The 24,144-nt window shown below is 48.1% G+C and overlaps 1 protein-coding gene across 5 annotated transcripts; it reads left to right on the plus strand.

The window, feature by feature from the left end:
• Nucleotides 1-338: 338 nt before the first annotated feature.
• MYC (MYC proto-oncogene, bHLH transcription factor) lies at nucleotides 339-5,446 on the plus strand. Of its 5 annotated transcripts, none has more exons than XM_035011930.1 (3): nucleotides 339-929; nucleotides 2,597-3,365; nucleotides 4,511-5,446. In XM_035011930.1, the coding sequence occupies exons 2-3, from the start codon at nucleotides 2,609-2,611 to the stop codon at nucleotides 5,068-5,070; spliced, it is 1,317 nt and encodes a 438-aa protein (XP_034867821.1). In that variant the 5' UTR covers nucleotides 339-929; nucleotides 2,597-2,608; the 3' UTR covers nucleotides 5,071-5,446. The 5 variants fall into 5 exon arrangements, with proteins under 5 accessions (XP_034867821.1, XP_034867824.1, XP_034867825.1 ...); XM_035011933.1 differs by having other exon boundaries at nucleotides 601-929; nucleotides 2,600-3,365; XM_035011934.1 differs by lacking the exon at nucleotides 339-929 and adding an exon at nucleotides 2,159-2,346.
• Nucleotides 5,447-24,144: the final 18,698 nt, after the last annotated feature.

Consider the following 24,144-nt stretch of genomic DNA (forward strand, 5'->3'; position numbering starts at 1 on the left):
TTTGTCAAACCGAGCGCTGCGCCAGAGGAGCAACGGAGAAAGGGAGAGGGTTTGAGCGGGAGCGAAAGAAAATGGTAGGCGCGCGCAGTTAATTCAAGCTGTGCTCTGACTGTTTACATCCGAGAGCTCGGCGCACTGGAGTGCCAGGCCGAAAGGGCTGAGTCTCCTCCCCGCTCCCCCACCCCCGTCCCTCCCTCCACAGTATCGCCCCTCCTTGGTTCCCAAAGCGCAGGGCGGGGGGAGAGAGAAAAAAGATCCTCTCTCGCGAATCCCCGCCCACCCGCCCTTTATATGCGAGGGTCTGCGCGGCCGAGGACCCCCCGAGCTGCGCTTCTCCCCGCTGCCGCCGCCACCGCCGCCGTCGCTGCGCCCCGGCCGCCGCCTGGCTCCCCGCCGGCCTCGGGAAGGGCAGGGCTATTCAGAGCTTGGCGGGAAAAAGAGAACAGAGGGGGGCGGGATCGTGCCTAGCAATATAAAACCCGGTTTTTCGGGCTTTATCCGACTCGCTGTAGTAATCCCAGCGAGAGACAGAGGGAGTGAGCGGGCGCGCCCGCTAGGGTGGAAGAGCAGAGCGAGCAGAGCGAGCCGAGTGAGCCGAGTGGCGCTCCGGGCGCCCGGGGAAGGGAGATCCGGCGCGAAAGGGGGCTTCGCCTCCGGCCCAGCCGCCCCCACCCCACCCGGCCCGTCCACCCGTGCCTGCGGGGCGCACCCCCCAGCGCCCCCACGAAACTTTGCCCGTTGCCGCGGGCGGACACTTGCCCCTGGAACTTACAAGACCCGAGCGAGAGCGCGACTCTCCGGACGCGGAGAGGCTATTCTGCCTATTTGGGGAGACACTTCTCCCCGCCGCTGCCCGCGACCGGCTCCTCCGAAAGGCGCTCCTCGCCGCTTTTTGGACGCTGGATTTCCTTCGCGTAGTGGAAAACCCGGTAAGCACCCGGATCTATTTGTGTTCTCATTTATTTTCCCTACCGCCTTAATGCAATGCCGCGACGAGTCGGAGTCGAATGCCCGAATTGGGGTGTCGTCTCAGCCATTCCTGCGCTATTGACACTTTTCTCAGTAGTTGTGGTAGCTCGGGGTGGGGTGAGGACGAACCAGAACTGGATGGGGGAGAGCGGCTTGTCAAGATGGGAGGGGAGAAGGCAGAGGGACGACGGGTGCGTTTCTAAAACTCGTCTTTAGAGATTTTTGCTTATGTATACTGACGCTGCCCCCGACCAGCTGGACATTCCTGCTTTATTGCACTAATTGCTTTTGCTTTTTTGGAGGGAGCGGGGGGTGCTGTGCTTCGCGGTGGGCAGAGAGCCCTGTGCATCCTGAGCTCCTGGGAGTAAGGATTACAAATTGCGTGTGGGAGCCAGAGAGCTCCGCAGCCGCTGACTTTTCCGCGTCTCGGAAAGGGCATTTAAATTCCGTCTTACCGCATTTCTGACAGCCGGAGACAGACACTGCGGCGCGTCCCGCCCGCCGATCCCCGCGGCGTTTCCCATTCACCCCCTGCTCCTTTTAAGAAGTTGGCATTTGGCTTTTTAAAAGATTAATAAAATTAGGGATCTTGGGCTTCCGAGGGACTGGTTGGGGGCCGGGTGTTGGGGAGGCGCAGGGACCAGGGAAAGGGAGGCTGGGCAGGGATGTGTCCGATTCTCCTGGAATCATGGACTTGGGGGAAACGAGGGCGAATCTCCGCACCCATCCTTGGCTCCCCCGCCGCGGCCCCTGGTGTCCCCGCGCCCCTGAGGTGCGGAGGGACGGCAAGGAGCTGGGCTCGGGGCTTTTCCAGAACAGCTGCTACCCTCGGCGGGTGAGGGAAAAACGCCCGGCTCCGGGCGCGGGATCGCAGCAGGGGCTCTGGCGCAGTTGCGTCGCCGTATTGGGTGTTGCAGGGAGGTGCCCCTGTTATTATCTAACACCCCCCTTTTATTTATGGGGGGAAGTGTTACGGCCAGCGGCTAGGCTCGCCCCACCAGCCGGCGAGAGACACCGAGAAAAGCCGGCGGAGGAAGGAAGGGGGGCGCGCTGGGGGTGGGGATGGAAGGGCGGCGGGGGGGGGGGGGGGGGGGGGGGGGGCGCCCGGGGGGGGAGGGGGCGCGGCGGGGGCGCGGGGGGGAACGGGCGCGGCGCGGAGGGGCCCGGCGCGGGAGGGGGCCGCGCGCCGCCGCTCCTGCCGCGGCGCCTCTTGCCTTCTCCTTCAGGTGGCGCAAAACTTTTGCGCCTTCGGGTTTGGCGGATTGTGTTCCCCGCTGCCGCCTCCCCCGGCCACTTAAGGAGGCCCAAACCAATTTCGGTTGCTCGGCGGCGGCGGGGCGGACTCCCGGGCTTCGCGCTCCGGGCACCCGTTCCGAGGTGGGGGTGCGGGGGGGAACGCAAGCTCCGCGGGCGCTCCGCAGCTGGTTCACCACGTGTGTGTCCCAGCTCGCAGGGGGCCACCTGCAGGGGATGAGAGGGTGCCCTTCCGCGCCGCCGGCCCCTTCTGGGGCTAGCGCTCCAAGGGGAGCGCGCGCGGTTCGGCGTCGGGGCGCGCGCTGCGCGGGCTGCGGCACCCACCCAGACCCTCTTAACTCACGACCGCCCCCCCTTTGTGTGCCCCCCTCAGCAGGCTGCCGCGATGCCCCTCAACGTCAGCTTCGCCAACAGGAACTATGACCTCGACTACGACTCGGTACAGCCTTATTTCTATTGCGACGAGGAGGAGAACTTCTACCAGCAGCAGCAGCAGAGCGAGCTGCAACCACCGGCGCCCAGCGAGGATATCTGGAAGAAATTCGAGCTGCTGCCCACCCCGCCGCTGTCCCCGAGCCGCCGCTCGGGGCTCTGCTCGCCCTCCTACGTTGCAGTCGCGTCCTTCTCCCCCAGGGGGGACGACGACGGCGGCGGCGGCAGCTTTTCCACGGCCGACCAGTTGGAGATGGTGACCGAGCTGCTGGGAGGGGACATGGTGAACCAGAGCTTCATCTGCGACCCGGACGACGAGACCTTCATCAAAAACATCATCATCCAGGACTGCATGTGGAGCGGCTTCTCGGCCGCCGCCAAGCTGGTCTCCGAGAAGCTGGCCTCCTACCAGGCTGCGCGCAAAGACAGCGGCAGCCCGAGCCCCGCCCGCGGGCCTGGCGGCTGCTCCACCTCCAGCCTGTACCTGCAGGACCTGAGCGCCGCCGCCTCCGAGTGCATCGACCCCTCCGTGGTCTTTCCCTACCCGCTCAACGACAGCAGCTCGCCCAAGCCCTGCGCCTCCCCGGACTCCACCGCCTTCTCCCCGTCCTCGGACTCTCTGCTCTCGTCGGCAGAGTCCTCCCCGCGGGCCAGTCCCGAGCCCCTGGCGCTTCACGAGGAGACACCGCCCACCACCAGCAGCGACTCGGGTAAGCTGAGCCCCTCCCGGCCTGTCACAGGGGGCAACTGGGTCTCCTAATGATTTTCCCGGGGCGGCTCATTCAGCTGGCCACTTCCGTTGACCCAGCCTTTTTCTTTTCTTTTCTTTTCTTTTCTTTGCTCACATTTGGAAAGGGAAATGTTAGATCTGGGAGCATCTGGGAGCTCATCATCCCGGAAAACAGGGCTTTAGGGTTCCCTCCTATCCCTTCTAAGACTGCCCCCCGTGGCCAGCCCCCTCCTCTCTCTCTCCCTCCCCTTAGGAATTTCATTTGGGTTTTTAAATCTTCTGGCTTATCTTGCAACTCCATCCACTCCCTCTTACTTTTCTTAAGCATTTTAATTGCCCCAGGGTGGGCGGTGAGGGTGTGTGTGAAGGGGGATAAGAGAGGATTGATCTCTGTGAGAGTGAATGAATTGCCTCGCGAGAAGCTGGTGGGATTTCGTGGACTACAGATCCACGGAAAAATGAACTCGGGCAGCGGACAGAGGCAGGGCAGCCTCCCCACGGGGTGCTGGGAACTAGTGAAAGTGCCCTAAGGGCCTTCGGGCTGAGGAGCTGGGATCCGTTCAGCCTGTTCTGAACACTTAAAAGCAAATCCTTGCCAAAATTGGACTTTTTTTTTTCTCCTTCCCCCACCCCTAGAACTTTTGGCAAAGCCGCGGGAATTTTTTTTTTTTCTTTTTGCACTTCCAGTAAAATAGGGAGTTGCTAAAGTCCTACCAACAGATTTAAAGCTATCATTTGCAACACCTGAAGTGTTCTTGGTAAAATCCCTTAAAAATCTTAAAAAAAAAAAAAAAAATAGGAGGTGCTTGGGAATGTGCTTTGCTTTGGGTGTGTCCAAAGCCTCATTAAGTCTTAGGTAAGAATTGGCATCAATGTGTTATCCTGGTAAATTGTAATTTTCTTGTCTGTGCCGTAAAGCTAGCTGTCATTCTCCCTTTCTGACTCGGGCCTTCGTGGCAAGAAGAGCAGGGTCGGTTGGCTAGTTTGTTCTCTGCGGATAACTGGGTGCCAGGGCTCTTTCTCGCATAATAATGCCTTATATTTACACAGCATTCATTTAATCTGGTCATTGGTTGCTTTAAGGAAACGTGGCTAACCGGGTGGTTTCTATTTCCTTTCTTAAAGAGGAAGAACAAGAGGATGAAGAAGAAATTGATGTTGTTTCTGTGGAAAAAAGGCAGCCCCCTGCCAAAAGGTCAGAATCGGGGTCACCCTCGGCGGGAAGCCACAGCAAACCTCCTCACAGCCCGCTGGTCCTTAAGAGATGCCATGTGTCCACCCATCAGCACAATTACGCAGCGCCCCCCTCCACCAGGAAGGACTATCCGGCCGCCAAGAGGGCTAAGTTGGACAGTGGCAGAGTCCTGAAACAGATCAACAACCGCAAATGTGTCAGCCCCAGGTCTTCGGACACAGAGGAGAATGACAAGAGGCGGACACACAACGTCTTGGAACGCCAGAGGAGAAACGAGCTGAAACGGAGCTTTTTTGCCCTGCGTGACCAGATCCCGGAGTTGGAAAACAATGAAAAGGCCCCCAAGGTAGTCATCCTTAAAAAAGCCACCGCGTACATCCTGTCGGTCCAAACAGAGGAGCAGAAGCTCATTTCAGAAAAGGACTTGTTGCGGAAGCGGCGAGAACAGTTGAAACACAAACTGGAACAGCTAAGGAACTCTGGTGCCTAAGTCCACCTATTGGAGGGCGGAACTGGAATTGGTCATGAATTCTCATTTGTTACTAAGAGAAAGTAAGGGAACGGGTTCCTTCTGACAGAACTGTAGCAGCTTCTCATATCTGAACTTTTTTCAAATGCATGTTCAAGTGCAACCTCACAACCTTGGCTAAGCCTTAGGATTGAAAGGTTTAGCCATAATGTAAACTGCCTCAAATGGAACTTTGGGCATAAAAGAACTTTTTTTTATGCTTGCCATCTTTTTTTTTTTCCTTTAACAGATTTGTATTTAAGAATTGTTTTTAAAAAATCGTAAAGTTTACCCCACTTCCCCATGTAAATATGGCCATTAAATGTAAATAACTTTAATAAAACGTTTATAGCAGTTATACAAGAATTCAAACCATGTATTATAAACCATAATTTTTTTTATTTAAGTACATTTTCCTTTTTAAAGTTGATTTTTTCTATTGTTTTTAGAAAAAATAAAATACCTGGCAAATATATAATTGAGCCAAATCTTAAGTTGTGAGTGTTTTGTTTCTTTTCTTGCCTTTTTTTTTTTTTCTTTCCACTCTCTTTTCATCAATTCCAATTCACAGAATTTGGCCCTCAAGGGAATGAGTTTACAAAGATGGGAAAAGAAGTTATTTAAGAAAGGGCAAGGGCTTTTCTTTGTTAAAATGGGTCTGGGGCCTTAAGGGCTTTATTTTCTCAGGGTTATAAGATGCTTCCTGGAGATTTGTGATAGGGCCAGAGTTGCTACATGAAAGAATGAACAGGCAGTAGGCTGGTGAGAAGGCAAAGGGGTGCCAGAGGTTAAAGATAAGTTAAGTACACAAAGGAGGTAAGGGCTGGGGGTGGGAGGAAGATGAAGAAGAAACTCCAGTTGGGTTAACCCATGCTACTCCCTTGCTGCTTAACTACTATTAACCAGGTACTAGGCCCTTTACATGGGTTATCTCCGAAGTCTGGTGCTCTGGGAGGCAAGTTACTAACCCTTGTTTTACAAACAATGAAATAATAGAGGCTCAGAGGGCTTTTGTCACTTCTCTGGGGCCACACAGTAAAAGGCTGAATCCAAGGTCCCTGTTCCATTGAAAAATACTTAACACTTGACTCTCATGCCTTCGTTCATCCTGGGGCTAAACTGCTGAGGTCAGGAATGCTTTTGGTTTGTGGGTCTGATGGACCGACTCAAGTAATAACCATACTAACCTATTTATGTGTCAGGCATTCTTAGAAGCATTTTCCTTGTAATAATTCCACAGCAACCCTATGAAGGACATCAGCCCAATGTTGATTTCCCTATAATAAAAGGGGAAGCTGAGGCACAGAAAGATTCAGCCAGGTGCCCAAAGCCCACTGATAATGAACGGTAGAGCCAGGATTCAAACCCAGGCAGCCCACTGATATCCTGTGTTAGAACAACACCCCGCCAACAAGCCAGTGGGAATAAACTGGCTGCTCACAAGAACAGGGGTTACCAATCTAGCGGGTTACATGCCATAAATCTCAACGTTGAGGCCCTGTAGGACCTCAGTTCCCCTTTTGTTTGTTTTGTTTCATTTTGTTATTTTGTTGGTTCATTGTCTCGTGTTTTCTTTCTCTGAGAAACCCACAAGTCATTCACTCCTATCTTAGCCACTTGTTAAATACGATTCACCCCGTTGCTCCTGGGAAGCAGCCAGTTTGGAATGCTACTGCTCAGATCATAAAATAAAACATACTGTCACATGAGTCATTATTTTGGAAACTGCAAACTCCCCTTCCTTCCAACCTCTTTGACACATGGACACTCATGACACATGGTCATCATTAGAACATGAAAAGGCATTTTTGAATGTAGACATTATTAACTATAAGCCTTTGCAAACCCAGGGTCTGAACCGGAAACGAGAACATTACATAGGCAAATGGAAGTTACTATTGCTGTTCTAATTATCTCATTGTTTCAGCCTCAGAGTAGATCTTAAGATCCTGTACTCTTTTTAGAACTTTAAACCACCACCACCAGCACCAACCACCACCCATACATCAGTAAATAATTACTGTCTTTGCTTCTGAACTCTAGAATAATTTACGCAAATCCTTCTGGATCCTTTATTTTGGATCCCGAGTCCCACCCTAATAGTTTCATGTAGTCACACCCTATATCCTAAATTCAAAAGGAGATACAATCCACAGAAGTTGAATAGTTCAAAGTGTAAAAAGCGGGGGCGATCTTAAAAGATTCACTCTTTGCCCGTTTGTGGCTGGAGTGCAGCTCTGGAGTGACTCACTTGAGAACAAGGAAGGTGTTAATTTGATCACTAAGTCCAGGCAAGCTAGCAGAATGGGAGAGAGTGTTCCTTACTGGGAAAACAACTCCCCATTCCAAATAATCAGGAAACAACTTAGGGATGCCGAGCTTGGCTGTGGGGATGGAAGGGAGTCATTCCAACTACCTATTGGCCGACCCCCTCAGGTTTATGAAGCAAGAGTAAGGTCAGAAAACAGAGCAGATGCCAACTTCTTTCCAGAAAGTCAGGCAGATCTTGACCCCAACACAAACTGGCTCTCAGAGCCAACCCAAGGAGTCCCCAGGGTCTGTGCCATTGTTCGATCTATTTTGTAGATAACCATAATCAAGAATCGGAGATGGAGGGGAGGAGCTTGCAATTTGGTCAAGAATACTCGGGAAGGAATGAGCTACTACTGACTATGCCTCTTACCCAGAATGATGTCCAGGAATTAATTAATTAATCCCTAGGGGATTCTGGGGATGATTTTGTTTAGGGATGGAATGTATAAAGAGGAAGGAAGTGTTATTTCAGTGCTGCCATTTGGAAGCAACATAGGAGATCCACAATATAAAAACAATCAGATTTTTAAATGAACAAAGTTTTCAAAATCCCAGCCTAAGTAGAGTTCTCTGCTGGTCTTTAAGACAAACTCTGGCACAAAGCTTGGGAAAGAGGACAACAAGTGTTAGGGGTTTTCTGTGGTTTGTTTGTAATAGTTTATGATTGGCTCGGTCAGTCACAATTTTTTAGCATACACGCTAGGGGCCCCTGATGCATTTCTTCCCAACAATAAATAATCCTTAGGCTAGATAATGTTGACGGGTATCCCACAACACGATCTATAAATGCATTGGTAGCTTCACAGAAGGCTCCTCGTTTAGGGTTATAGACCATTACAGGCCTATTTCAAAGGAGAAGGAGGGTAAAAACAAGCTAATAGGATGAGAACAGAGACGCATTAAAAAAAATAAAATGAAAAAGACTTTACACCCACCACTAAGACTGTAGCAATAACCTTTCTCTAGTCTAGATCCTTAGGAGAGAATTTAGACTAATTCCAAATTTAGAAGAAATCCCCAAGAATATTTGCTTTGCCTAATTGCTTGGAGGTGATTCTAAATGACTCTTGAGTTGATTTCCCATTTTGTTTATTTCTTTCAATATTAGTCTACCCTAAGAAGACACAGTTGAGGGGAACCAGTGTTAATGGGATGTAGATCCTCTGAGGTTAAAAGGAATGTTCTTTGTTTTTAAACAATGCCTGGGCGCTCAGCCACAAACCCCAACACTTTCTTCCCATTGTCACCCCATCAGCTGATCAAGAGATAAAACAAGCCAGTGCAGTCAGGGGTTTCTGGGGGTGGAGAAAGGAGGAGCTTGGGAGAGAGAATTAACCTTTCCTACACACCTACTATCTGCCAAACCCTCCATCACGAAGACCCTCACAACAGCCCAGTTGGAGAGTGATTGTTGAATGTGACAATACCGAAGTTTAGACAAGTTCAACAGCTCTCCCAAAGGCACACAAAGTACCAACAATAAATACAACAACAATGGTAGTTAATGTTTACTGCATGCCAAACACTTCACATGCATTATCGTATTTCATCCTCAAAGCAACTCTTAGGAGATGAATTCTATTTTTAACCCCCATTTTATACATCAAGAGATGGAAATTTTGAGAGATTAAGTAATTTGCCTTCCTTCACAGAACTGGCAAAATGGTGACTGCAGGAATTATTCATTTGTTCATAAATATTAATTAAGCACCTACTGTGTATGAGGCACTATGCTATGGGTGGGAAGAGATGCATAGATAAGGTCATGGCCCGGAGTCACCTATGGACTAACAGAGAACAAAGAGAACTGGTAATCAGACTAAGTGATTTTACAAAAACTTTTAGAGCAGGATGGAGTTGAAGCTCTCTACTGGAGACCCCACCCCTTCCCCCCAGGGAAAATGGGATCAAACTCAAGAAATGCTAGAAGAGGAACAAAGGAGAAGAGTCATCAGAGGGATGGAGGAAAGGTAAAGGAAAATGGTGTCAATGAAGCCAAGAGGAAGCTCTTCTACAAAAGCAGAAAGAGGTGCAGCAGGATGCACAAAGAATGGTCCATTAGACTTCGCAGCATGGAGGCATCTTCTTGGCCACGCCTCCTCCCCAGGATCCTCCCTCTTCTTCATGCCCTTCATTCAATCGATCACTTCAAATAGCTGCCCACTCCTTTCCCCCACATCCTGCCCTTCTGCAATACCTTCTCCAGGAGTTCCCAAAGTGTGATGCCTAGACCATTGGCATCAACATCACCTGTGAATTTGTTAAAAATGGAAACACATAGTCCCCTGAATTAGCATCCCAGGAGATGGGCCCCAGGAAAGTGTGTTCTAACAAGCCCTCTGGGGCTGGAGAAAGTTGGAGAACCACTTCCTTCCCCATCACTGCCACCCCAGTGATTTTTCGAATCACAAATATGAATAGGCTCCTCTTAAAACCCCTCAGAGGGTTCCTGCTACCATTCAGATGAAGTCCAAAGCTGTTCTACACCTACAAGGTCCTCCACACACTGCCTTCTGCTCCCTCACAGGTCTCGTCATCACTCCAGTTTTCCCTATGTCCTGTGAGATTTTTCAGACACTTTGCCCCCTCAGCACAAAACACTGGTGACACACCACCTACCCAACCCACCAACACTGAGCCTACAGGGCTAACGTGTTTTTACTCATTTTTCATTGCTCACCTTCTAGTATTCTCTGACCACTGAGACAATGTTCCTTAGGAGACTTGGATTATGTGTCCAAACACTTCTCACTCTTTATGGACATCACTTGTCCTGCTTTGAGAAATGGAACCACATGAGTCCTGTTCACCAACGAATCCTCACTCAGCACCAACATAAATGCCTGGCATCAAACAGGGACTCAAGAATTCTTTCACGAATGGCCATTTTATTTTATTTTTTTTTAAGATTTTATTTATTTGAGAAAGAGAGAGAGCGAGCGAGAGAACATGAGCAGGGGGGAGGGGCAGATGGAGGGGGAGAAGCAGGGAACTCCATCCCAGGACCCTGAGATCACGACCCGAGCTGAAGGCAGACGCTAAACCAACTGAGCCCCGCAGACACCCGTGAAGAGCCATTTTAAAGCAAAGGGGAAACGTTTCACACTAACCTTTTCAAATGGGTAGCTGTGAGGATAAGGAAACAGATGGACACATCCAGTGAAAACAGGATTTTTATTTGGTGTGATGGGCTGGAGTGGCTTTTGACTATCTTATTGAAGATGGAAGAGATAATTCATTTGTATGCCGATGGGGCAGAGCTGAAAGGGGGAGAACTGAAGATACAGGAGGAAAGGGGGATGAAGCCAGGGGTAGCCACCTGAAGGGCAGCTTCCCTCTTTATCTGCCTGCTATGATCACCTGGAATTCCACAGGCCCGAAGCTGAGTGTGGAATGTGACTGAGCTCAGGTGAGGGGGATGCATTCCAGACAGGGCCACTCCTGCACACAGTGATTCCTCCAGGTAGTGACAGCAGAGGCCAGCCCAGGTCTCCTCCAGGCTCCCAGAGCTCTCCGCACTTGCTCTCTTACAGGCCATGTTCACCTGTGTTAGAAATCACCTGCTTCATTCTCTCTCTCTTGCTAGACTCTGAACTCCTGGAGAACAAGATCTCTGATGTTCTCCCTCATCGTTGTCCCCCTTAGGGCAGGCACATGTCTAATATATAAAATTGTATCCAGTGAATGAGTGAGTGTATCAACACATGAATGAATGAATGCATGCATTTGCGGTACCTTTTAAGTTTCTACTTCCTGAGGCCGTCAATCTTTTTCACTCTGTTCAACCCTATGCTTTGTGCTCAGCTCATACTAAATCGATTCCCCCCCTCTGATGTCTACATAACTCGCTGGGGACAGCAGGGACTTCAGCAATAGCTTCTCTAAGTCTATCAGTCGGGATCTCTACGTTACCAGCAGCAGAAACTCAGCTTAAATTGGCAAATGAAAAAAAAAAAAAAAAAGCCAAGCAAAGACGAAAAAGTACACATTAGCTTATGCACCGAAAAGGCCCAGGGGTGGCTGGGTCTAGGGGCTCAAACAGTAGCTTAAGGATTCTTTCCACACCTTCATCTCAGTCAGGAGCCCCCTACCCCACCTGGGGCAAAGATGGTTGCCAGCATCCTCAGAAGTGATTCTGATTGGTCTCCTGGGATCACATGCCCACCCTGAGGCTGGTTGATCACTGGGTTCCTAGCCCTCTTCCTGTGGTAGAGCTTTGACTGACAGCCCCATCCAGCAGAAGGAAAGGCAATCCCTAGAAGAAAAAGAGGGGCACACAAAAAGAGCAGGTGTTCCCCAGATGGACTCACGGGATAATTGTGGTGCTAAGCTCCTCAGAGCTGCATGGAAGAGCCCAGGTGTTTTAAAAACCCCGACTGACTCTCAGAATTGCCTGAGGATCTTTTTTATAAAATAAAGATTCCCAGAATCCACCTAAAAGCCACGAGACCAGAGTGTCCAGAGAGTGGGGGCTAGGATCCCATAATTTTTCAAAGCTCCACAAGTGACAGGGAGGAACAAGTAGGTTTGGGGACTAACGTCAGAGCTGAAGGCTCCTCGCTTCTGAACTCTCCCAGACCTGAGTTTCCATCTGGCTGTGCCGCCAGCTGGCTGTGTGACCCAGGCCAAATGACTCTGCCACTCTGACCCAGACTTTCCCAATTGGCAGGGGGAAAAGAAAATAAAGGGGTGGCCAGAGGTATATGGGAATCATACCTCAGTGCCAGGGCACCTCCATTTAATTGAGAGAATTAAATGAGGTACCATATGAGAAACGGCGTAGTTCAGATTTAGTAAAGGAGAATTCCCTCTCCCTCTTCCCCTTTGTCACCCCTCCATTTCAGTACATCACCAGGTCCGTTAGATGCTACCTCCAAAATACCTCCTGGCTCCTTGCCATTGCTACCACCGTCTTTTCATCCACCATCATCTTTTGCCTGGGTCTTCACTGTTGTCTCACCGCCTCTAGTCTGGTCTTCTCAAAGGCCCAGGAATGGTCTTCAAAAGATGGCTGACCGGATCATTCTCCAGCCTACAAGACTAGCGGCTCTTCTTACTCTGACTGTAAAGTACAAGTATCTTGGTATCCGTTCCTGACCTGGCCCCAGTTACACGTCCAGCTTCAAGCCACATCACTCCCTTGGGTAGAGGCCACAGCTGCACTGAGATAATTGCATTTCTTCCGAACTGCCAAGCCCATGCTCTCCTCTGGACCTCTGCTCTCCTTCTTCCCTTGGTCTGAATGATGTTCCTCTCCACCATATCTCGTTTTGAATGTCACCTCTTCAGGGAAGCCCTCCCTGATCTCTGCTCCTTTTGTTTCCTTTTCCATGCTTATCTTATTCCCAGTAGCTAATAGCACTGAAGCACGGTGACTCTCTTCTCATTTACAACGTTGTTGTCACCTCTTCTGTGTTATCTCACCACATCCCCAGGAGATGAAAATGCTCACTTCCTCATCAGCATACTGAGATTCGGAGTCATCAGGTAACTTTCTCAAGTTCATATAGCAAAGCAGTGTCCGGGCAGCAACTCAACCCTAGGTTCACCTGATTCCGTGTCACCAGGTTTCTCCATTTCCTGCCTCTTCAAGTCTACCACACTACATGTTCTCTTCTTGCTTCCCCATCGGAATTGGAGGTGCTTACTTATGTGTCTTGCTATTACCAGTGTTTAGTGCTGACTAAGCACATAGAAGGGACTCAATTAATGTTGCTAAATAAATGCAGTCAATGCACTCATGTGCCAAGATCCGTGGCCAGACAGAGACTGGTGACAAGTTTACGTCCAAAGGAATTTGTTCCTGCCGTGCTGTTTGAGGGTTAGGATACAGGACACATGGTAGAGAGCTAGAGGCAACCTTAGCCTTTGCTTTCTAGATGAAGCCCCCAGAGAAGATATGGTCTTCCCAAGGGCCTTCACCTAGTTTCTGGCCAATTTGGTTCTGATGTCAGGTCTTCTGAGCTAAAGGATTTGTTTCCTTGCGTTATCTGAATCCAGGATAACCTCCTAAGTTAGGGGCAACTTACCTCCAGCCCAGTTCTCAAGCCTATGCCAGGTCTTAATCCCACGCCCAGACTTCCCCAGTCAAGACATTATTATTGGGTACCTTACTGGGTACCTCCTACATACAGAGTAGGCACCAGTGTGGAAGAAATCGATTTAACAATGTAGTAAAGAAGCATGACATTGAACAAGTATACACAAGTAATTAAATAAATAAATTCAAGCACCCAAAGCAGTGAGAAGAACAGTGTTAGGGGGCTGTCTAACAGCCTAGGGGCTCAGGGAACATGTTCAGCTAAGACATGGAGGATGGGTATGGGTTAGTCTGGCCAAATTATTCTGGCCCTGCAATGGAAGCGAGGAAGACATGCTCAGGGAACCCAGAGCAAACTAGAATGGAAGGAGCGGATAACACAAGGAGAAGAACATCCCTGGATGAAGTCCAAGGGGTGCGTCCCAAGCCAGATCACCCAGGAGCCTCGTGAAGGCATTTGGATTATTGTCTGAGGACAGACTGCCGTGGAGGAGTTCACATCATTCCCACCATGTTTGTTGGATCCTCTGGTTGTGGTGACACCATCCCCATAGCCTTGGATTGTGATCAAGTCGGAAGTCATAGTGCTGATTCTCTGCACAGCCATTGTCTATAACCATTGTATTTTGTACCTTTGTCTATAACATAGATCAGTGAGCCTAGACCAGGTAACCATAAATATTAAGTTCTTTCCAACTGGGACATAACAATAATAACAAAAATAATAACAACACTAATATTGATCAAGTATTTTCTTATGAGCCCAGTACCGTGCAAAACACCATGCATGTTTTTTCTCCTTGAATCTTCACGGCAACCACGTGCATAAGAAACTATGATCATTCCCATTTTACAGATGAGAAAAAAGACTCCGAGCAAAATTAAGTAAATCCCTCAAGGGTAGCGAGTGCAGAGGTGGAAGAGGGAACAGTCAAGCCCAGGTCTGCTCCACTCCCCAGCCCGGTTCCTCACCTGCCATATCACTGCTACAATCCTTCAGAAAGTCCTGAGGCCTCAAAAACCACAATGGCCTGGGCCAGTCTATTTTTAAGGCTGTTTCAGGTGCTTTGAAGTTTTAACAAAGTACCCCACGTGACACCAGAAGAGGAGCACTGTGGGAGCCTTCTGTGAGGTGTGGGAACATCCCCGAAGTCCATGGCACCACAGTCGGAAATGAACCACATCTTTGCGCCTCAGCCCCTGACCGTCACCAGATTTACACAGGCCAGACAGGCCTCCTGAGGTTGTCTGTCTGGGAGCCTGGCACACCCCCCTCTCTCTTCTCAACCTCACAAATCTCCCTCCCAAGCACTGAGACTGCTACGCATTCTTCCAAAGTACATTTGAAAAATTGCTGTGGAGTGCATCCCTCACTCTAGGATTTAGCCCACAGTCCTCCTACCTGCAATCAGCTCTTCAGAAACTGGTCTCTGACTTGTCAGTCACTCGTGACCATCAGGGAAGAAGGTTTAAACATGAGGAGAGGGGTGATCAGAGCAGTGGGAGCTGCTGGGGGTCAGAGAACATTCTGGAAGGATAAGCCCCCAATATCACATGAGCTGACCATCTCATTTCGTAGATGAGAAAGTTGAGGTCCAGCCAGGAGAAGGGCTGTGGACAGAGCACACAGACATTGAGGAGCAGGTGAGGATGGTAGCCTGAGTTTCCTAGGCCTGCTTTTAAAAGTCCCTGTGGCCCTGGGGCTCCAGACATCTTTTCTTCTTCTTTGAGTAATGCAAATAATTGTGGAATCTCCTCTTACCCAATGTGAGTGGTCTTGGGAGTCCCAGGGGAGAGCCAGGCCTCTTCTAGCCACGGAGGTGCCCAGGGGAGACCAGCCAGACTTTTTCTCCCTGGACCCTGCAAGACTTTGAGTCTGGACTGGAGTGATCCAAGAAAAGAACATAGAGGTGGGAGCCCATTCTTTCTGGGCGCTGTCCCTGGAGAGAACAAATTGTCTGGCTCTCTAGACGCTTGGCATTCCCCCAGCCAAGACTGGGTCAACCCTGTCGTTCCTTGTCCCCATCAGTCCTGGGAACTCCCCAATGTCCTTCTGGAAAATTCTGTTTAGGATTCAGTTCGTCATTAGAATTTTTTGTTTCTTGTAACTAAAAAGCTCTGAGTAATGGAGTATTTCTCAAATTTTCCCCACAATATCATGCTGCCTTGATCTGGGCAAGACAACAACAACCTTCCAAAAAGAAAAAAAAAGAAAAGAGAGAGAAAGAAAAGAAAACCGCAAAGAGGCAGCAAGCTGAAAGCCATAACAAGGTAGAAATACAATCAAATCCTGGGCAGTAACATCTTCTGTGTCGTGTCTCATTGTCTCATCGGCTGCATATTTTGTTCTTCGATTATCTACAATTAAGGATAATTTGTGCCGGGCTTCAGGTCTCCCGACACAGCTGATAGCAGGCCGTCTGGGTATTGTGGTGTCTGCACTCTGTCTAGAAGTACTTCCTCCTATCAAACCCAAATAAACCCTGCACAACTTAAGCACAGTTCTTAGATTTTTTGTTTTTAACTCTCATTGAAAAAGAAAAACAACAACAACAAAAACTCTCCCATTTAAGAAATTGTTGTTTTGTGACCCGTATTGTGCTAAGGGTTTTATATGTACCGTTTAATCAAACCAGCAATTCTATGGAGTATTGAGATTTATTGCACTATTATTAGCACATATTATTATTAATATGTGCAATCATTAATTAGGGCAAAATGTTATTACTATTTTTAATATTACACTATAATTGGCTCCATCGCATTAAGGAAAAAACTGGCCCTCAGTGATGGGGGTGTGGGGGATGTGGTAAATGCTGGCGGGCCATAGGCCTTAGACATAAACCCATGTCGGTCCAGCTTCAGAGGTCTTGCTCTAAAAACCTAGGCTGAATTGTCTGAAAAAAACTCAGAGACACCCCACTCAAGTGGTTCTCAACCAGGGAAATCCCCCTGAGGTAGCAAAGCTAAGTATCAGAATCTCCAGGGAAATTGTTGCTTGAAAAGCATATGTAATGATACAATTTCATATTTGAAAAATAGAAAATAAAACCCATCCCAGTGCTTTTTTTTTTTTTTAATACAAACCAGAACACCCTTGAGAGTGGGAGGGGCTGCTGTGAATGATCCAGTCTGGTGTTTGCAGGCAAACTGGGGTGTAGGATCACAGGTGAGAAAACATAGCCTCAGGTGGACTGAGACCTCAGAGCAAATACGTGGCCCAGTCAGAATTGGAACCCTAGAAGAAAGACTGCAGGCACCCATCATTCCCCCCGCCGTGACATTTTTGAGGACCTGTGTTCCTCCAGTCTTTCAAAACTGCAGCCAACACTTGCTCATACCAGGAAGCCCTTCCTGATTTTTTTTTTTTAAGGACTTACGTAGCCTTTTCTTTTTAAAGATTTTATTTATTTATTTGACGGAGAGAGAGAGCACACACAGGGGGAACAGCAGAGGGAGTGGGAGAAGCAGGATCCCCGCTGAGCAGGGAGCCCGATGCAGGACTCGATCCCAGGACCCTGGGATCATGACCTGAACCAAAGGCAGACTCTTAACCGACTGAGCCACCCAGGCACCCCGAAGCCCTTCCTGATTAACCAAAGTTGGTTCTGCGGCCTCGACGTCTTCTGTTACTCACTGGGTGCTGCGCTTTATTAATTTTCTTTCGATTGTGAACTGCTTGTGCTTTTGCAGGAGTGTGTGTGTATGTGGGGGTCTGCTCAGGCTTTGCATGGTTCCATGTCAATTGCAACTAGAGGTCAGTTACCCCTGAACTGAAACTAGACATCAGTTAGCTCCCAACATGCAAAGTGAGGGCGCAACCCTGATGTGCACAAGTTTCTATTAATATGGTGCCTTGCAAAATGGGGAGTACCTGCATTCTGATTTTCTCTTCCCTGGTGTCTAGTTTCCTCAGGCTGCCATGGCCCCAAAAGGGTGGCTTACAACAACCAGAATTTTTTCTCGCAAATGTCCTCAGGGCCTTGCTCCCTCGGAAGTCTCTGTGGACGACCCTTCTTCCCCTCTTTCTAGCTCTGGTGGACACCGCCACTTGGCATCCTTTGGCTTGTAGGTTCATCACTCTGGTCTCTGTCTTTGTCTTCACATGGCCTTCTTCCCTGTATTTGTATATGTTTCTGTGTCTCCTCTTCTCTTATTATAAAAACACCAGTCATTAGATTTAGGGTCCACTCTAAACCAGTATGACCTCATCCTAACTAAGTACATCTGCAAAGACCTTATTTCCAAGCAAGGTCACATCTGAGATTCCTGGTGGACACAAATTCCACGGAGACACTCTTCGGCCCAGTGCAGATGAGTAGGCACTTCCAGGACTGGGTTTGGGGCATAGATCCACACCCCTCTCAGTGCCTAAACTGGGGAGTGCACACAGTAGACCCTCATAATCCTGGTTGGACGCAGGGCAGCCATGAACTCAGCCCCGAAGAGGTGGTTTTCTCTCGACTCCAGCCCTCTGAACAGCAAACCACTCCCTAGCCCCCTTCCTTCCCTTTTTCATGGCTGTCTTTTCTGGCTCCCCACCCACCCAAGCCTCCTCTTCTCTTTCCTTCCTCCTGCCAGCCACGAAGGGCTGGGGGTGGGGGGAGGTGTGTGTGTGTGTGTGCGCGCGCGTGCGTGCATGCGTGTGCACGTATTCCAGAGGTGAGGCTCTCCAAGCTTCCTCACCCCACCCAGGCATTTCTTCACTCTGCCATTAGCAGCCCACAGAAAGCCAAACTACATTTTCAGCCCTTAGTCAAATAAGCCGTCTTAGCCACACACCCTTCCGATTTTTTTCTCCAGAAGTCCCAAATGAAAAGTTTCCCCGTTGCAATCACAGCCCATGTCTTCCTCTTTCTTTAGTTTCTGGGCGCTAGTTCACTTTTTCTGATTAAAAATTAACAGCATGTTGTCACTTACCGAGCTGTTACTGGGTGCCAGAAAGTATGCCACACACATCAAAGTCACTCATTCTTGACATGATACCCATTAGACGGAGGAGAACACTGAGGTTTTAAGCGACACGTAGTTTCCCCAGGGTCCCACAGCCAGTTCCAAGGGGAGTCCAAATTTGAACCTATGTTCATCCGATTCCATAGCACTTTCTCTTCATCACACGAGGGTTATGAAAGTGACCCTTAGACATTTTATGCCTTCAAACTGCCTCCCAGCCAAGCTTCCTGAAAATGTATGAGACCACTGAGTATGATCTGCTGTTTTCTTGAAGGAGTTAAGAAGATTCTTCATAGTTTCCGGCTCCTCTGAAATCACTAAGGGGGGGGGGCAGTTGCTGTTCAAAGGGAACGCTGTAGACAGAGTGACAGACTGCAAATCATTACCAAAGATTCTCTTGGAATCAGTTTTTCTCATAGCAGCTGCTTTGGGCTTCTGAGTGCAATATCTTAAGCCCTAAAATGCAAACTTCTCACAGTTTCTAAAAGCTCCTTGTTGGCAGATTTCCACTGAACTTGATTCAGCATGCTCCCCAGGCTGGGGACAAGAAGCCAAATCAGAGTCAGCCAACAGCCTCACATCCTGGACACTCGAATCCTGCTCAGCTTCTTGTAGCTTTATGAGTTGAACTCGTCTCTCCGGCCCCTGGGCACCTGCTATCCCTCTGCCCAACACCTCCCCCTGAATACAACCGCTTGCCAGTGAATCTGTCCTTCAAGGCACAACAGCACCCAGGAAGGCATTTCCCCGCCCCACCCAGCCTAGAAGGAGGAGTCCTTATCTGAACCTGAAAGCAGACCCGGATGGTTCACTCTCCTGGTAGCAGAGGGGAGGGGTTTAACACCTGGGCTTTGCCTCAAATCTCCTATGTTGGGGTCTGCAAGGTGGAGCCTGGGAGGTATGCATCTTAACAAGTTCTCCAGGCACTTGGGAAGATGTCCGAAGCCTAGCTTTCCAGAATTGAGTCATTACTTCATCTTCAAAATTTTTATTCCGGTCCTTAAAAAAAACAACAAAAACCATTACACATGGCTTATCATGTTCCAGGCACTGTGTGCATTTCACTCTGTCAGCTCACATGAGGGCCAGAACAATGTTAGTGAGGAGGATACAATTATTATCCCTATTTTTCAGATAAGGAAACTGAGGCACAGAAAGGTTAAGGAACTGGTCTAGGGTTACTCATCCAGGAAGTGGCAAAGCTGGCTTATCTGTGGATTTCTTTCTTTAAATCTTCTCATTTGTTACATTCAAATCGTTTATTTGGATTTAATGTAATTTCTAGAAGGACAGGGATTTTTAGCTGTTTGTTCATTTCTGGACGCTCAGAGGCTAGAGCGCTGGGCACAGAGTCACCATCACCACACATTTGTTGAATGAGTGAATGAAAACAAACATTTAACGTGGGGTTGAGGTGTTGTTTATATTTCTTTCTCATAGGAAAAATACATGGACATATTATCCCACATTTAGGCAGTGTGCACTGCCTAAAATCATACCATATTTCGGTGTTGGTATCTCTGCCCCGGGTAGGGAAGCCTGGGGCTGAGCAGTCCTTTCTCTTTGCAGTGCCCGCAGTCAATTGTAGTTTTCGCTTCCAGATTTCGAGCTCCTGCAAACAGGGACTGGATTTCTTCATCTTTGCATCCCTGTGCCTGGGGTAAAAGTCAACTACTGCATTCCTCATTCTTGTCAGAGAACTGATTTTAGAGCTGTTGAAATCTAAACCCTTGGAAAACACTTAGAGAGCTGGAAGGAGGCAATAAGATTAAATGCATGGTGAAGAATAAAGAAGCCGGGGACGCCTGGACTATTGCCTGCTAAAGGGGTGTCCGAACTGCTGGGCATCAGGAGGCCTGAACTCTGATTCTTCTGGCTGATTCTTCATACCCCAGAGACAGTCCACTTCTTTGAGATGGTTGCCTTTCTCAGGCTGTAAATTCCTTGCAGATAAAGATTATGTCCTTCTTTTTAAAAATATTTAATAATTAATGTGTTTGTTTTATCTGAGAGGGCGGGGGAAGGGAGCAGAGGGAGAGGGACAAGCTGACTCTGTTGGGCTCCATCTTATGACCCTGAGATCATGACCTGAGCCAAAACCAAGAGTCGGATGCTCAACCAACTGAGTTGCCCAGGAGCCCCAAAGATCATGTCCTTCTTGTTGTTCCCCACTGAATCTCCAGAACCTGCTTAATGCCTGGCATATAGAAGATGCTCAGTGAAAGCCGTGGGATGAATGAATGAATGAGAAATTTGTGAACATGTTCTAATGAGAAAAGTATAACAGGCTTACCCACACATTTTCCTGTTTCCACAGTCCCCCGTGGCTCTCATATTTCCATATAAAATGTATTTGTGGGAGGTAATGTGGTTGGAAAAGCTGACTTCAAGCTGAGAAGAGCATTTTATATAAGCTGGAAAAATAATAATTAGCCACATAAAAGGAAGGGGACGATGAGGATCCAAGGAGCAGATTCTATATCCAGTCCCAGAATAAACCCTAGCAGGTACCTGAATCCCAGTCTCTTGGCTGCCAAGTTCTGGGGTTGGAGCAGTGACCTCACCAGCTGGCAAGAGCTCCTGCTCATTACTAAGGATATCGGTTCTGCTTCGGATGAGATGCCGACAAGAGTATCGAAAGCTAATGGCAGGAAGGCAGGCAGGAAGTCAATGGTAATTCAACTTTCCTTGGTACGCAGCAGGCAAGCCCAAAGCACACAGGAAAGATACAGGTAGAAGCTGCCAAGAACCGAGTAGGGAGCAAAGCATGAAGAAGCAAACTCAAGAAAGCACCAAGGGTCCGATTTTTGCCTGGAATACCAGGTTTCAGAGGCTATCCAGGTTGGTTGGTGAGAGAACCAGACCAGGGGGACGATGAAAAGGAGGCTGATGGTTACGCATCAGATCAGCAGATGGATTTGATGATACGTGAAGTCCTCTCCAGCCCTGAGATTCCCCATAGAATGGCAACTGCCCCCAAAAGCTTTATCTAATAGCTTGCCAATGTCTTCACTTGAAAAAAGAGAGTCATCCTCCCCTGATATATCGAAGGGCCTTCACAGGTCAAGGGAGGGGGAAGGAAAGGACAGAGACAGCAAACAAGAAATGAAAGCTTAGGGGTGCCTGGGTGGCTCAGTAGGTTAAGCATCTGTCTTCGGCTCAGGTCATGATCTTGGGGTCCTGGGATGGAGCTCCGAGGCGGTTGGGCTCCCTGCTCAGCAGGGTATCTGTTTCTTCCTCTCCCTCTGCCCCTCCCCCAACTTGTGCTTGCGCACCCACGTGCACGCTCTCTCTCTCTGTCTCAAATAAATAAATAAAATCTTAAAAAAAAAAAGAAGAAAGAAAAAGAAATGGAAGCTTAGAGAGTGTTTACTACTGGCCCGGCCAGATATGTTCACATCTATGATGGAATATTAAATTATATCCACCCATTGGGGTACATTTTCTTGCAATTGGCCTCATATATTAGGAAGTTTGGGCAAGTTGAATTGCATGTCCAAGGTCACCCAATAAGTGGGCGGTAAACTTCTAGGATTTTAGAGTTTTTGTTACCTACTCTGCTTTGACTGATACAACCCACATTGTGTCTTTGACAAATGTAATTTAACTCCAATTGTAACTTAACTCATCCTTCAGTTCATCAACAGACCACATTACCATTTTGCCCACTTGACTTATTAACAGTGTATGCATCTAAACCAAAATTTGGTCCTGGCCAGGGTATGTCACAAGGCACGGATGTCAATAAGATCACTGATCTACCATAGTTGCCTTTGTAAGAATCCATGGGAGTCTGGTAAGCGCTGTGAATTGTGCAAGACTGTTGAATCTCAGATCTGTACCTCTGAAACAAATAATGCAATATATGTTAAGAAAAAAAAAAAAGAAGAAGAAGAAGAAGGTAGCAGGAGGGGAAGAATGAAGCGGGGAAAATCGGAGGGGTAGACGAACCATGAGAGACGATGGACTCTGAAAAACAAACTGAGGGTTCTAGAGAGGAGGGGGGTGGGAGGATGGGTTAGCCTGGTGGTGGGTATTGAGGAGGGCACATTCTGCATGGAGCACTGGGTGTTATGCACAAACAATGAATCATGGAACACTACATCTAAAACTAATGATGTAATGTATGGGGATTAACATAAGAATAAAAAAAAAAGAAGTATTGAGGAAACAATAAAAAAAAAAAAAAGAATCCATGGGAGAAACTTCTCTTCTGTCTCAGTACCAAGATAGCTCTTCTTTTTGGTGATAGAGATTATAACCTTAATTTTAATATGTTTATTTTCTTTTCAGCTCTGGGAGCATTAGGAAAAACTAACTGGTGCTATTTCTTTCCTTGCTTGGCCCCTAGGAAGCTCAGAGCCAAATTAATGTCCACCTACAGGAAGTCTGTAAGACTTAAAGCACTTATTTTCAGTAACTAACCCTGTCCTTGACTTCATTTTATTTTTCCTATGATTATTTTTTTTTCTTTCTTATTTTTCTTACCCTGATTTCTTTACTCACCCTTTCCCTTGGTGTGATATATAGCCAGAAGTTACTTCACACCTACTTTGAAATGAAGGAGAAAAATAATGAAAATAAACACAGTGTAATTTGTGAATGTCAGTGACAGAACAGGCTTATGCATTGGGTTCAGAACAAAAAATCTGGGTTGCCAACCCAGTTTGACCACTTAGTAGCTGTGTGACCTTGCAAGACCTACTGTGCCTCAGTTTATTCTTTTTTTAGAAGATTGGGGGTGGGGGGAAGCCTAATTATACCTTCCTTGAAACTCTGTGTTGAGGATCATATTGGGAAAAGTACTTGACCCCTAATAAGTGCTCTTACCAAATTTTAGTTCCTTCCTTCCTCAACTCAAAACCCCTTTAGCAGCTATGTGCTCTTGGACTTGCTCAATCATGTTCCTGGGTGACCTGGTGAGGTCAGAAATATCTGCTGCTGAGGAAATGCATTTCAGCTGTATCAGGAGAATGTTAGGTCGGAAGGAAGATGGGGAGAAAGTGCCGGACAAGAGGAAATCATGGCTGTCCAGTGCTTGCTAAGGAGCTTAGCTCACGAGCTCATGGAATCACAGTGGGAAAGAGAGAGTGGACATTCAGGGCTTGGCGTCACTGCAGTATGCCCTGAGAACAACGGTGAGGCTCCTTCTGATAAGTTTCTGGAAGAAGAACTTTTTTAATATGGTCCTGCTGGAAAGCAAAGGATGGGTTAAACCAGTGAATATTTTTTTTTAAAGATTTTATTTATTTATTTATTTATTTATTTATTTATTTGACAGGGAGAGCACAAGCAGGGGGAGCGGCAGAGGGAGAGGGAGAAGCAGGCTTCCCACTGAGCAGGGAGCCGGATGTGGGGCTCAATCCCAGGACCCCGGGACCATGACCTGAGCCAAACGCAGATATTTAACCGGCTGAGCCACCCAGGCGCCCCCAAAACCAGTGAATATTTCAAAAATATTACCCATGTATGTAGTTTTGTATGGTCCATAGAATGTAGAGCCCCAGAGACATTTTAGGCCAGATAATCTCTATCCTGTGTATTATAGGATGTTTTGCAGCATCTCTGAGTTCTACCCATTAGATGACACAGGTCATGATGATCCAAAATGCCTCCAGACATGCCAAATGTCCCTTGAGGGGCAAAATCACCCCCCCCCCCCCCGCCCCGCGAAGCCCTCTGAGAACCACTGGTAGAGGAACAAAGCATCTGACATCTTTCAGTGTCTATGAAGTACCCACAAAGAGTGT

The sequence above is a fragment of the Mirounga leonina genome, unplaced genomic scaffold, assembly GCF_011800145.1.
Source record: "Mirounga leonina isolate KUSES-001 unplaced genomic scaffold, KU_Mleo_1.0 Mir_165, whole genome shotgun sequence".
In the NCBI taxonomy this organism is placed as follows: Eukaryota; Metazoa; Chordata; class Mammalia; order Carnivora; family Phocidae; genus Mirounga; species Mirounga leonina.

Bases quoted from the DNA above. Each gene is read 5' to 3' on its own strand.
- MYC (XM_035011930.1), top strand. From the start codon at position 2,609: ATGCCCCTCAACGTCAGCTTCGCCAACAGGAACTATGACCTCGACTAC. The intron at 3,366-4,510 runs GTAAGCTGAGCC...CCTTTCTTAAAG, and splicing joins CACCACCAGCAGCGACTCGG to AGGAAGAACAAGAGGATGAA.